Source organism: Cyclopterus lumpus, chromosome 21 (genome assembly GCF_009769545.1).
Source record: "Cyclopterus lumpus isolate fCycLum1 chromosome 21, fCycLum1.pri, whole genome shotgun sequence".
NCBI lineage: Eukaryota > Metazoa > Chordata > Actinopteri > Perciformes > Cyclopteridae > Cyclopterus > Cyclopterus lumpus.
In genome coordinates, this window is record NC_046986.1 from 8726625 (window position 1) to 8740413 (window position 13789).

General features: G+C 46.0%; 1 protein-coding gene across 1 annotated transcript; it reads right to left on the reverse strand.

The window, feature by feature from the left end:
* Positions 1–3589: 3589 nt before the first annotated feature.
* Positions 3590–13744, reverse strand: LOC117750484 (leucine-rich repeat-containing protein 58-like). The gene is made up of 4 exons (XM_034561721.1): positions 12720–13744; positions 6547–6675; positions 6101–6378; positions 3590–5298 (listed from the first exon to the last, which is right to left on the reverse strand). Exons 1-4 carry the CDS (start codon positions 13175–13177, stop codon positions 5105–5107), a joined length of 1059 nt encoding a protein of 352 aa, XP_034417612.1. The 5' UTR covers positions 13178–13744; the 3' UTR covers positions 3590–5104.
* Positions 13745–13789: the final 45 nt, after the last annotated feature.

Sequence of the window (13789 nt, forward strand, 5' to 3'; positions counted from 1 at the left end):
AAAGAGCTCAAAACAATGTCACCATTAGGCAGATTATGCCATTAGGTTACCCATTGCAGTCAATCAAATAGGCAACACTCTAATATTCAGTGTAAAGTGTTAACTAATGCTGGTACTGTAACTGTGGGGTCCTCCGATAACATGCTTCTACAGTCATGTTATATGACTGTAATAACATAAATAACAAAAACCCTGTGGCACAGAAACAGAAAATGAGTCAAAGGCCTCTAAACTCAACATCCCCCCTCTCTCACACACACACACACACACACACACACACACACACAGGGACTTAAACACAGTTGCCAGCTCTGTTACACCCAAAGCGTGGCAATCACTCTCAGGTTTCCCTCAAGATCAGGTTCACGATGGACTGCAGCAGCGGCACCGGTTCTCAGATTACCAGGTTCCCTGAATATTTCATCTGGGGACACGGCTGTTGCTCAAAAAGCAGAAGTCAAAGAGGTAGCAGCTATAGAGCAGGCAGGACACACAAAAAAGGATGAAACAGGACACATGTCTTGCTACTGATGTTACCGGGGGATCGATTCTAACACGAAGATGCTTTAATTAATACATGCATGTGTCTTCTGGACTCCCACACTGTGCACATGTATCAGCTGGAAATCCACCGACCAAAAATAAATAACAAGCACAGCTTTGAAGCCAGTGACACACCATTTCCTGTCGAACCGTTCCTGACAGGCAGCACCCGCCGTTTCCTGTCGTGGAAGCGTCTGCAGCTGCGATTCTACATCTGACCACAGTGTCAAGCTAATCCCACCTTTCTGTGTTTGAGACTGTGTGGGTGTAAACACATTGTTCAGTGTGTGAGTGAGGCCACACCAACCCCCTGAGGCCCTAAACTGTCCTTGCCAGAGCCTGGACGCTCCCCTGGGACATGCCCAGGTTTGCCCACTAACATACGCAAAGACAAATCCCTCTAAAGGTTGCGGTTCCTCCTGCAGTGTTGCTATGGATCTGGATTAGCACCGCCGGATCAAGGCTCCCCAGCAGGCTCCAGTCCTTGTGTTTCTCCACGAAGAGTTCGATAGATGTAGTGGGAAGCATCAAGTCTAGTCACTTTTAGAGTTTAAGTTGTGAAAAAGCAGCAACTGACGATGCAGTAATTAATAACTAGATATGATGATAGCTGGCAACTGTGAATGACTCCAGCCGTTGATGTAGAAATGCATAAGCAATTTAGCAAATTATAACATATAATAATGATATGCTTGAATCTGCATTATTTATTTGCTTTTGAGGTATTTTTTTGGACATTGCTATCTGAATCTTTCTCTAATGATCGTAATTGATTTGAAATCGTTTGTAAAATCAATGACGTCAATAAACCAGTGTTAAAACAAATGTCAACAACTTCGACAACTTTAGCTAACGGTTAGCTGGGCGGGCTAGCCAACCTCGACGTTACTGTACACGAAACTGTTAGCAAGACAGAAGGAATGACCCGAACCTATCACCTTCCTGTAACCAATCCTGCTTTAGACAGAGGTTAGGACCTCCCACCTCATTAGCATACACAGAAATAAATAAATAAACACATGAAGGTGAACAGAAATGTAGAAACAAATGTATGATATGTATTTCTTTGTCTCCTTTGATTGTCAACTTTTATTTAGTTATCTAAACATTCATGTATTTTCATATTTATTCCAGTATTTATTTACACTTTTATTCAGTTTTTTCAGCATTTATTTATTTCTGTATTTAATTATTTTTTATTTCTGTATTTAAAAATGTATTTAAATATACCATTATTCATTCAGACAATTATTTATGCATTTTTAAAATGTATATTTAAGTCATTTTTCACCTTTCATTTTATAAAGAGCAACATTAGGATTTATCTGACGATAGTGTCCACAACTATTCACTCTCATTTTAGCTCTGTTTTCATACACCAACATTTGAGGGAAATATTAAACCGCTAAATGCTTCACATGTTTATTATCTAGTTTGATGTTGGGCAGCTAGTTTGCAGTGGATGTTTTTGATGATTTGATCCATCTAAAAATTGAGAATATCAATCAAAGCAGCTTTGAAGTATTTCAATTAAAGTTGTAATAATAATGTGGGAGTGGGTGCATTTAAAAGTGCTCGATAAACGGTTCTCTGACAAAGAAATCATCTCAAATCAAGGTCCACTTAGTTTGTCCACAGCTTTCAACCACATGTTTCAGCTCTCTTGAGTTATTTGTGTAATCGCCGTGATGAGCAAAAAGATGCAATTAAATTTCCAGGAAAAGCTGAGGAAAATTGACCTGAAGCCTCAAAGAAAATGATGTTGAGTGACCGTGGCAGGATACATTTTTCATGTTTGAAGTGATTCACCGGGACAATCGCACATTGTTAACCCAGCAGTAGATCAGCAGTAGATGATTATCCGCCCCCCCCCCCCCCCCCACACTTCATTTCTTTTCCTCCTGTAACCATCTCCACCACTCCGGGCTCCAACCAGACTTTCTCCTTGAAGGATTAGATGTAGAACTCTGAAGACAGCATCTGATTGTTGAGAGGGGGCAGTGTGTGTGTGTGTGTGTGTGTGTGTGTGTGTGTGTGTGTGTGTGTACATTTTGAAACCCTGTCATGTGTGAGTTCTGGCATGCATGTTAATGCACACTGGCAATACTGTGAGCCGATATGAGCTGGTGTGCCTCTCACTGAGGGCGATAAGAGGCTTAGAGTATCAAAACACTTTGCTCTTTGACCACCTGCAATACTGAATGTAACGCTCACCGCCATTTTGAAGGTAAAAAGCGAGGTAGCCCAATAACATTCAGCAACCAAAAAACACAATTTAGATGTGTGTGACATATGACCGTGGCAGAGTTGCACAGGCCTCAGACGGAGACGGCATCTTCCTTCAGCTGCCAGTCACAACTCATCGCTTCCAGGTTGTCATGGTTGGATCCGTGTTGTACTCCGGGTTGCATTTGTGACAGCACCCTCCAAGCCGAACACACAAGCGCACGTGCACACAAGCCTGAGGTGTAACACAACTCCACACAATGCGCAAGAGTGTTTTCCTACGCTGGTCGGTAGACACGTGTTTGAAAGCTTGTGGAAAAAAAGAAGGAAGAAACACAGGAACCAAGCTGTGCCTTTGGTCAGAGGCCATTCAAAACAAAACCAAATATGTGAAACTCAAAAGCATCGTTCTTGCCAGCCGGACTGAAAGAAACAGCCGAGGTGAAAAGAAATTTAATGAGATGCTGAGACGGGAACAGAGTGTGTGAAAAGAGACGGGACGAGAGGAAACAAAGTCGTCAACGGCTCTTGGCAGGTGATGTTTGAGGATTAGCAGATTGCACTCCTTCTTGGTTCCGTTACATAAAAAGATCTCCCGGTTTTCAGCCTCGAGAATTAACTCACCTTCATATGCAAATTATCCTGCACACACTCAATCTACAAAATGGTTTGAATGGTTCATGTAAACACACACACACACACACACACACACAAATTGTTGTATAAATCTTACCTTTCAGCAACAGGCCTTAAAAACATTTAATTTGAAAAAAAAAGGTGAATACTCTTTCTACATTCTCCTTAAACACTCACAAAACAGTTTAAAGTTATTACAATCAGTCTTTATTATTGGCATTATATACCGTACAGTCTGTACTTACATTATCCGAATGGGGTACAAGTAAATACAATTTATACATCTTATTATATATTCTCTTCAAGTGCCATCTATTCTGCTGGTCATTTAAATATGTAGTGTTTTAACGTTTGAGAAAAGGATTTATATAAAAGTATTTCGTATTGTTATAAAAAACAAAAGTAGCTTGAAATGTTGTTAAGAGGTTGAGTATAAAACTCACTCAAAAAAAAAATCATCATAATGTTTAATCTTGTCACATTTCAGGGTGCGTAGACCTATATCACATTTCACTGTGGTAGAAGTCACTATTAGTAAGGCACTTTAAAGTTCTAGTATAAGTGTTACTGTAACATAGAGGAGCATTCTTCTGTTTTCTAAACATCAGGGTCTACTATGAAGCCGGGGGGGGAGTTTTCTTTCTTCCTCACTTGAGGACACAACCCGTCTGGGAGGCAAGAACATCTCCCAGCTTTCCATACAAGTAGGAAGACGAGATGTAACCAGGAGCAGAAACAGCCACTTCCAGCCAGAAATATTGGTTTCTGTCTCAAAAAAGGATTAATTCCCATAAAAAGAAGAAAAGAAAAATCAGGCTTTTGTCTCCATTCTCTCTCTCACTCACACACACACACACACACACATCTATATTTCAGAGAACACTAACAGCCCTGAACGTAAACATGAAGGCCGCCCCTGTGCTTTGCTGAATAGCTATTGTTTCTGCGCTAACACAGTGAAGGGTTTTCCCTGGTCCAACCCACATCCACTTCCTGTGAGCAGGCTTGGACAAGCCTTCTTCCACATACTCACATAACCCATATTCTAGATTGGTTTAGTTTTCACATCTGAATGACCAGGACGATGGCGCTGACAAAAAAAAAAAAAACAGATACACCTGGATCTTTTATTATTGTGTGTGTTGCCCACAGTGTAAATAAGGCCATCTCACACATCGTACTCAAACAATTTAGAATACTGTCGTGTTAAACTAATGTCAAAGTTGACGTGGATATACTTTTTTTTTAAATCCCAGCTTTGGTGCTCACCCAGTGAGAAGAAATTTAAATGACAGCTGGCACCAGTAGCCGGACAAAAAATAAAGTGTTCCTATCCAAACTTGCAGAAAATGCAGAATAACGTGCGGTTTCTACTAAAAAGCACCAAGTGTTGTATGGAAAAATGAAGAATGCTGCCCTGAATGGAAAAGAACCGGCCGGTCTTATGCTCGACCATGAGACCGGCACATCGATGGAGTCCTGACTGACAGACTGTGGGTTTACACGGCTACATGTCTACACACAGCTCCGCAGGCAAACAGTGACACAGCGTTACCGCTTGTGTTTGGATGCGAGTACGCGCGTTTATGTCAAGTCAAGTCCGACAGCAAAGTTCCTCTCTGTATAAATGTCGAGCACAGTGATAGACTGAGAGGGCGGGGCCTATCCAGGGGGTCAGAGGCTCCTCCTCCGTGGTGCACTATCCCAGAAGCACCCTCTGCAGGCGGTAGGCGGGCACGCTGCTCTCGTCCTCCGACTCCGCGTCGCTCTGGGGGTTGGAGCTGCAGGGAGAGGTGCACTCTGGGGAGCACAGGTAGTGCATGAGGGGCAGTCGGTACTTTCCACAGAAGTCCACAAATTTGATCTGGCGCACACATGAATCAAAGTAGACGCCTGGATAAAGCAGAGAGGGACAGGAAAAAAAAATGGTATGCATGCGTCATTGTCATGAACTCAGATTTGAACTAAACTGTACGACAACGCAAGAAACAGTCAACACAGGATATGATATCAAAGTGGTTCTCAACGTGAGGATTGGGACAAAACTAAGGGGTTCCCTAAAAAACATATTCATGCAAGACAAACTTGTGATCATTTTTGTCAGATTTTCTGCCTTTTTTTCTGCTAAATTGCTTATCTTTAAGTTTCTCAAATGTATTTAAATAAGCGCTTCACTTTTTCCACATTTTGTTATGTTACAGCCAAAAGTGATTAAATTCATTTTTTCCTCAAAATTCTACACACAATACCCCATAATGAATAAAGCTTTCGGGAAGTTTTGGCAACTCTATGAAAAATAAAAAACGAAAAAAATCACATAAGTATTCACAGCCTTTTGCCATGACACTCAGGTGCATCCTGTTTTCACTGATGATTGGACATGATTTGGAAAGGTACGCACACACACGCACACATACACACAAAACAAACCTTTTTTTAACTTTGTCATTATGGAGTATTGTGTGTAGAATTAGTAAGAAAAAGAATGACTTAATCCATTTTGGAATAAGACTGTAAAATAATTAAATGTGGAGAAAGTGAAGCGCTGTGAATACTTTCCGGATGCACTGTGGTAAAGTCCACATGTTATGGGGTCACAAGCCACAAAAGGTTGAGAACCAATGAGAGCTGCATATGAAAAATAAAAATAAATACTACTTTCATCTGTGCATTTTCTTATGATAAAGCATCTTACCGGCACACTTGGCATTGGGGCACTTGCAGGCCAAGTCCAAGTAGTGCAGCAGGTTTGAAGGCAGCTCGCTGGGGTAGTAGGGTATATTTCGGCTCTTGACGGTACGTCCTGCCAACTCCAGCAGTGACGGAGGGTCGTAGGTCATCTCCTTGACAAAGCGCACCACCAGTGGGTTGCCGCGGAGACTGAGCTCTTGCAGGTGCACCAGGCCGAGGATCTCTCTCGGCAGGTAAGTGAGCAAGTTGTTGTGGAGACTTAAAGATCGCAGCGAGTGGAGCCTGGAGTGACACGGAGGAACGTTTTCACCCACAAAACATGACCACAGGAATACATAGTAATCAGATACAAGCGGGGCAATTGCACATATCTGACGTTTATGTAATCTGGATATTGTTTACTTCAGATTACACTGATAAAATACTGGCGGTGTGTGTGTGTGTAGTTACCTGGTGAGCTGCAGGGGGACACTTTGGATGCGGTTGTCACATAGGACCAGGTAGCTGAGCCAGGGCAGGTTAGCCACCTCTGGAGGAATGGCTGTAATGAAGTTCCCACCCAGATACAACAGCTCCAGACTAACAGAAAAAAATGGGACAAGAGTGAATTTTGAGTTTGATGTTTAACCAAAGTACTTAATAACATGACACAGTCCAGTAACACATATTTAAACACCTTTGTTTTGTGTTATCAGATCATTACAAACACAAAGTGCATTTCATAGCCAAAACCAGCGTGAAGGCCAATGGTCCCATACCACAAATGAGCCTTTTTTTAAATTTTTTTTTTTTTTACTTCAGTTTCAATATTTCTAGTTTGTAATGAAAGTTGCTGTCAAAGGCAGGGAAGCCATATTCATGCATGAGGTTAACATGTTGTCAAAGGGAATTTCTCTGGTGAACTGAGTGAGCCCAAGTCAAAACTAATAAATACCACAAGGGGGCGCTAAAGATGAACGGCTACATGCCAAAGAGTGTGTGGGCACCGGCTTCTGTTTGTGCGTCTAAAAACACGGAATACATTTACATCTGTGTGGACTCAATTAATACATGATGTGATAAGAAAACCACAGCGTTCAAATTCAGTAGACAGCCAAATGAATATGTACATCATTTCCGTATGGAGACATCAAAGGACCCTGGTAGGTTAATGGAGATACGGAGGCGGGTCTCTGGGGGTGAAACAGAGAGACAGGGGGAGAGAAATGGAGAGCTGGTCAGCAAAAGCAAGCCGTTGGGCCGTCTGCCTGCTGGAACTGATGACACAGCACCGGCGAGACAGGAAGCCATTATACTGTCCTTGGTGGCTGAGCACTGAGCAAGCCCTCTCTGTGACGGGTACTGAGACGCTCAGGGTCTGCTCACTGCCCTCACACACACACACGCACACATTTTTCACAATTACGCAAAATGTAAGCCTTTTCTCGGCCATTCCACCCCAGAAACACTGGTTCTATGTTTCTTCTTACAAACCCATCAAGACATATTCAAATCAGGTAGATGTTATACAGTTATATAGTATTAACACATGCTAAGGCTGTATGTATGCTGTAGGGATTTAGTGACGGAGGGAAAGTGAAAACAATCTCTAAAAATTGATTCCATGTACATACGAATAGACCTTGTTTACAGATATTTTGACTCGCCAAATTGGAAAAGTAAGTAAACAAGGATAAAGCTGGGGAGATTATAATTACACATTATTCCAGTCAACATGTGTGCCTCCAAATGGAGTGGTGCAGGGGTGGTGTCTTTATGTAGACCGACCCCGGAAATTAGCATCCAAAGCCGATCGAACCTTTCCATTGGATTTTGGATTATTGCAGAAGAAAAGCTGTGGCAAACACAAGTTTATGATGCTATGATGCCTGTTCGGCAAGGTAACACCACTTGTTATGATTTTTTGAAAAAAAAGCAACAATACTAACTCATTTAAGTTAATATGATTCATTTCTGCAGGACTCTGCAGATTATTTTAATACATAGTTTGACATTGTGACAGAAAGAGAATCAACTGTTTAATGTAAATAAAACTACACAAGATTTTAACAACACCAAAAAGCCAGTAGCCAGTCGGGAAGGGTATGTAAATAATCAAGATATTGCCAAATTAAATAGGGCTAGCTACGTGCGATTACACATGGCGTGGCCCTTTTCATTTTTTGCATCTTACTCAATTCATTACTGAATTTGTCACACGAGTGTGTTTGTGTGTGTGTGTTTGATAAAGTGAAGAGCCTTGCATGTTTGATCTTTGCCCTGACTGGGTCACCGAGACTCGCTACTGTTAAACTCTGGAAATGATAAGATAAAAATGATCTCATGGCTGGCCTGTCAATGCCTTCTACTCTCACAAGAAAACAGCAAATACGCATCTTCTGAAAGCTTTAAACTGACTGTTGCTCACACTTTGACTGTCGTTTTGAAATGAGTGTCCTATATTTTTATTTATTTCATAAGCCACATCTTTCATCTTTCTCCACATCTTACATTTTCTTTACAGAATTGGTACTAAACGTGTTTCTCTCCTGTTCGGCCATGTATAGTTGTTTCTGTCCGTTTTTGTTGAATTGCTTCGAATCCATTTCCACGATAATAATGAATGTCGTTTTCCTGTCATTGGTAACTACCGTCTGTATATCTCCAGAACTAGCTCGGGAAATTACTGGAACAGTGCAAATGAACTTCCTGCACCAACAATAAATCTTGAAGTTTACAAGGTAAGCTGCCTGGAAATGATCATGACACATACGGATCATCTTAATAGGGGTTGTAATCTAGCGATTAATTTCTTAATCATTTAGTCTATTAACCATCTGATATGTGTGAAACATGTCAATCACAATTTCCTGAAGACCAATAAACGGATCTCGTCTAAATGTATTCTTCCTTTTTCTTTTTTAAGTTCATAAAAAAAAAATGATAAATGATTGTCAACATTAACTTTTTGCTGATCTGCTTCATCGTGTATTCGACTTATTTCATCACAGCCATATACGAAAGAAGACATTTGAGAAAAGTGTATTATTATTATTATTATTATTAGTAGTAGTAGTAGTAGTAGCACACATGGCTTCAGTAACGTTACTATGCTGCGGGTGAATCATTACTTAAATTAAATTCAGCGTTGGGCATCGTTTAGTGCATTTTTGACATTAGCCGCAGTTGATACGAGATGGGTCGGGTGCTATGTAGACCGGGCGGCGGGCCAGGCGGGAGACCTGGGCGGGTCGATCGCCGGCGGCATAGACTAGCTCTAGGGATGTGGAACGTCACCTCACTAGCGGGGAAAGAGCCGGAGCTGGTGCAGGAGGTGGAGCGGTACCAGCTAGATATAGTTGGGCTCACCTCCACGCACAGCATGGGCTCTGGAACCAAGCTCCTGGAGAAGGGTTGGACTTTGTCCTTTTCTGGAGTTGCCCAGGGTGAGAGGCGCCGGGCGGGAGTGGGGATACTCACGAGCCCCCGGCTGAGCGCCGCTGTGTTGGAGTTTTCCCCGGGGAACGAGAGGGTCGCCTCCCTGCGCCTACGGGTTGCGGGGAGTAAGGCTCTGACTGTTGTTTGTGCTTATGCACCGAACAGCAGTCGGTGGGAGGGGTCCTGGAAAGGGCGCCGCCTGCCGACTCCATAGTTCTCCTGGGAGACTTCAACGCTCTGTCACGCTCACGTGGGCAATGACAGAGAAACCTGGCGGGGCGTGATTGGGAGGAACGGCTTGCCCGATCTGAACCCGAATGGTGTTTTGTTGTTGGACTTCTGTGCTAGCCACAGTTTGTCCATAACAAACACCATGTTCGAACATAAGGTGGCTCATAAGTGTACCTGGTACCAGAACACCTTAGGCCGGAGATCAATGATCGACTTTGTAATCGTATCATCTGATCTGCGGCCGTATGTCTTGGACACTCGGGTGAAGAGAGGAGCAGAGCTGTCAACTGATCACCACCTGGTGGTGAGTTGGATCAGATGGCGGGGGACTCGGCTAGAGAGACCTGGCAAGCCCAAACGTGTAGTGAGGGTGAACTGGGAACGTCTGGCAGAGGATCCTGTCCGGGAGGTCTTCAACTCCCACCTCCGGAAGAACTTCTCACAAATCCCGAGGGAGGCTGGGGACATGGAATCCGAGTGGACCTTGTTCAAAGCCTCTATTGTGGACGCGGCTGCTCGGGGCTGTGGCCGGAAGGTCATCGGTGCCTGTCGTGGCGGCAACCCTAGAACCCGGTGGTGGACACCGGGGGTGAGGGTAGCCGTCAAACTGAAGAAGGAGGCCTTTCGGGCCTGGCTGGCCCAGGGGTCTCCTGAAGCAGCTGACGGGTACCGGCGGGCCAAAAGGGCTGCAGCGACGATGGTCGCGGAGGCTAAAACTCGGGCATGGGAGGAGTTCGGGGAGGCCATGGAGAAGGACTTTCGGTTGGCCTCAAGGAAGTTCTGGCAAACCATCCGACGGCTCAGGAAGGGAAAGCAGGGTCTACCTCAGGCTGTTCTCAGCAGGGGGGGGGGAACTGCTGACCCGGACTGGGGACATCGTCGGGCGGTGGAAAGAGCACTTTGAGGAACTCCTAAACCCGGCCAACATGTCCCCCGGAGAGGGGGCAGCGCCAGAAGACTTTGGGGTGGATTCACCCATATCCCTGGCAGAGGTCGCTAAGGTAGTCAAAAAGCTCCTTGGTGGCAAGGCGCCAGGGGTGGATGAGATCCGCCATGAGATGCTGAAAGTGCTGGACATTGTTGGGCTGTCTTGGTTGACACGCCTTTTCAGTGTCGCATGGGGGTCGGGAACAGTGCCCATGGACTGGCAGACCGGGGTGGTGGTTCCCATCTTCAAGAAGGGGGACCGGAGAGTGTGCTCGAACTATCGTGGAATCACACTGCTCAGCCTCCCGGGAAAAGCTTATGCCAGGGTGCTGGAGAGGAGGCTCCGACCGCTTGTCGAACCTCAGATTCAGGACGAACAGTGCGGATTCCGTCCCGGTCGTGGAACAGTGGACCAGCTCTTTACCCTCGCAAGATTACTGGAGGGGTCCTGGGAGTTTGCCCAACCAGTTTACATGTGCTTTGTAGACCTGGAGAAGGCTTTCGACCGGGTCCCTCGGGTTTTTTTGTGGGGGGTGCTGCGGGAGTATGGGGGGCCGGACCCGTTGGCACGGGCCATCCGGTCTCTGTACGCCTGCAGTAGGAGCTGTGTTTGTCTCCTCGGTAGTAAGTCAGACACGTTCCCGGTGGGTGTTGGCCTCCGCCAGGGCTGCCCTTTATCACCGGTCCTGTTCGTGACCTTCATGGACAGGATATCTAGGCGCAGCCAGGGGGCGGAGAGGATCCGGTTCGGGAGTCTCGGGATCGCCTCTCTGCTGTTTGCGGATGATGTGGTCCTGTTTGCCTCCTCGGACCGTGACCTCCAGCATTCACTGGGGCGTTTTGCAGCCGAGTGCGAAGCGGCAGGGATGAGAGTTAGCACCTCCAAATCTGAGGCCATGGTGCTCTGCCGGAAACCGGCGGATTGCTCCCTCCAGGTGGGGGCAAACTGCCTACCCCAAGCGAAGGAGTTCAAGTATCTCGGGGTCTTGTTCACGAGTGAGGGTAAGGTGGAGCGGGAGATCGATAGGCGGATCGGTGCGGCTGCAGCAGTAAAACAGGCGCTGTACCGGTCCGTCTTAGTGAAGAGGGAGCTGAGCCGGAAGGCAAAGCTCTCCAATTACTGGTCGGTCTACGTTCCAACCCTCACCTATGGTCACGAACTCTGGGTCGTGACCGAAAGAATGAGATCTCGGATACAAGCGGCCGAAATGAGCTTCCTCCGTAGGGTGGCCGGGCTCAGCCTTAGAGATAGGGTAAGGAGCTCGGACATCAGGGGGGAGCTTGGAGTCGAGTCGCTGCTCCTTCGTGTCGAAAGGAGTCAGCTGAGGTGGTTCGGGCATCTAGTTAGGATGCCTCCTGGACGCCTCCCATTAGAGGTTTTCCGGGCACGTCCAACTGGTAGGAGGCCCCGGGGAAGACCGAGGACACGCTGGAGGGATTATATCTCCCGGCTGGCCTTGGAACGCCTCGGGATCCCCCAGAATGAGCTGGAAAGTGCTGCGGGTGAGAGGGAAGCCTGGGTCGGCCTGCTGAATCTGGTGCCACCGCGACCCGACCCCGGATAAGCGGGTGATAATGGATGGATGGATGGATGGATGATACGAGATGCAGCTTGAAAAAAAAAAAAAATCGCGTTTGTGAATGTGTGACGAATCTGACCAACGTGTGACACGACCGCTGCTGTCAGGTAAACAACAACGAGACAGTCTGAGAAACCAGTCGAGACGCAACACCTGTAACCTGAAATATACCGCGCGTGACGTCACCAGCTCAGGTTAACACCGGCTAAATCCGAATAGAAATAACCTGGTTGCCTGAAAGCTTAATTGACATGGGAATAAACTGTATATGGAATAAATAAATATATATATATATAATATGGAAAAAATAATATCCTCGGCAGGAAAGTGTCTTCTTCATCTCTGGCCAGCAAGCTACAAAAGGAGGCAGTGTGAGAAACGTTACAGGTTGATTGGCAGTGTGGCCCTTTGCTGGGCGACCCCTGGCCTCGGACTGGGTTGTACCCCCCCTCCCCCCCTGCAACCTACCTGGTTAGGTTCTCGATCTCTGCGGGTATGCTCGTCAGTCTGTTCCCACCGAGGGAGAGCGACTGCAGGCGGAGCAGCTTCATGCACTGCAGCGGGATCTCCAGAAATCGGTTCCCACTGAAGTTCAACACCTCCAGCTGCAGAGAGCCGAAGTCTTTGGGCAGCGAAAACTCGTCCAGGCGGTTGTTCTTGGCGATGAGTGTTTTCAGCCTGGCCAGCCGCGTCACGCCCTCGCAGATGGCCGACAGTCCGTTGTTGCTGATGTCCAAAAACTCGAGGTTGCAGAAAAGGCTGACCGACGAGGGCAGCGAGCCGAGTCGGTTGTAGTTCAAGTAGAGCTGCCTGGTGTCTCGCTTCCTCTCGTCGCTGATACTGTCAACGCTGAACGTGCTCAGGCTCAGATGGGAGAAGTCGACCACGCTGTCGCCTGCCGTCGCTGCTTCTTCGGGAATCTCCATTATGGCGTTTTCTTCTTTCTTTTTGCCGTTGTTGCGTGGGATTTTAAAAACTCAGGAAAAAAAAAAAGTCCTCGCAGAAGTTTTTGCTATAGGCTCAACGTCCCCGTGAACCGCGAGTTAGCTCCAGGACTCGTCTGTTTTTGACGTAAAGAAAGGAGGTATCGCTGTACACGCGCTCGCAACACGTAACCACATCTCTGGTGAAAAATGTGGGTCACCGAGTCAATACTGAGGACGAGCTGCTGCGGCGATCGTTACACGAAGCAACATTGAATGCGACATCGCTCTCCTACAATATAGCTGTTCTTTGACGGGTGTATTCGCTTCGATGTTTACGATGTTTAGATTGGCTGATTCTTGACTGACCCCGCCCACGCAATCGTCGATTGGTCAGTCTCCCCATCTGTCAGATTGCGTCCATGGAGGTGATTTGTAACAGGATTATTGCCGGTTTTTTCTTCTTCTTCTTTCTTCCTTTTATTATAGGTGCATTCTATTACCAGGTTGTTGCGTGTAACTGTTTTGTTTGTCTTGTAACAAGGAAATAATTAAGTCTGTGCACGCATCATGCCAGCTGTCCAGTGCGGTCTGCCATTACGCAACACCCCTCCT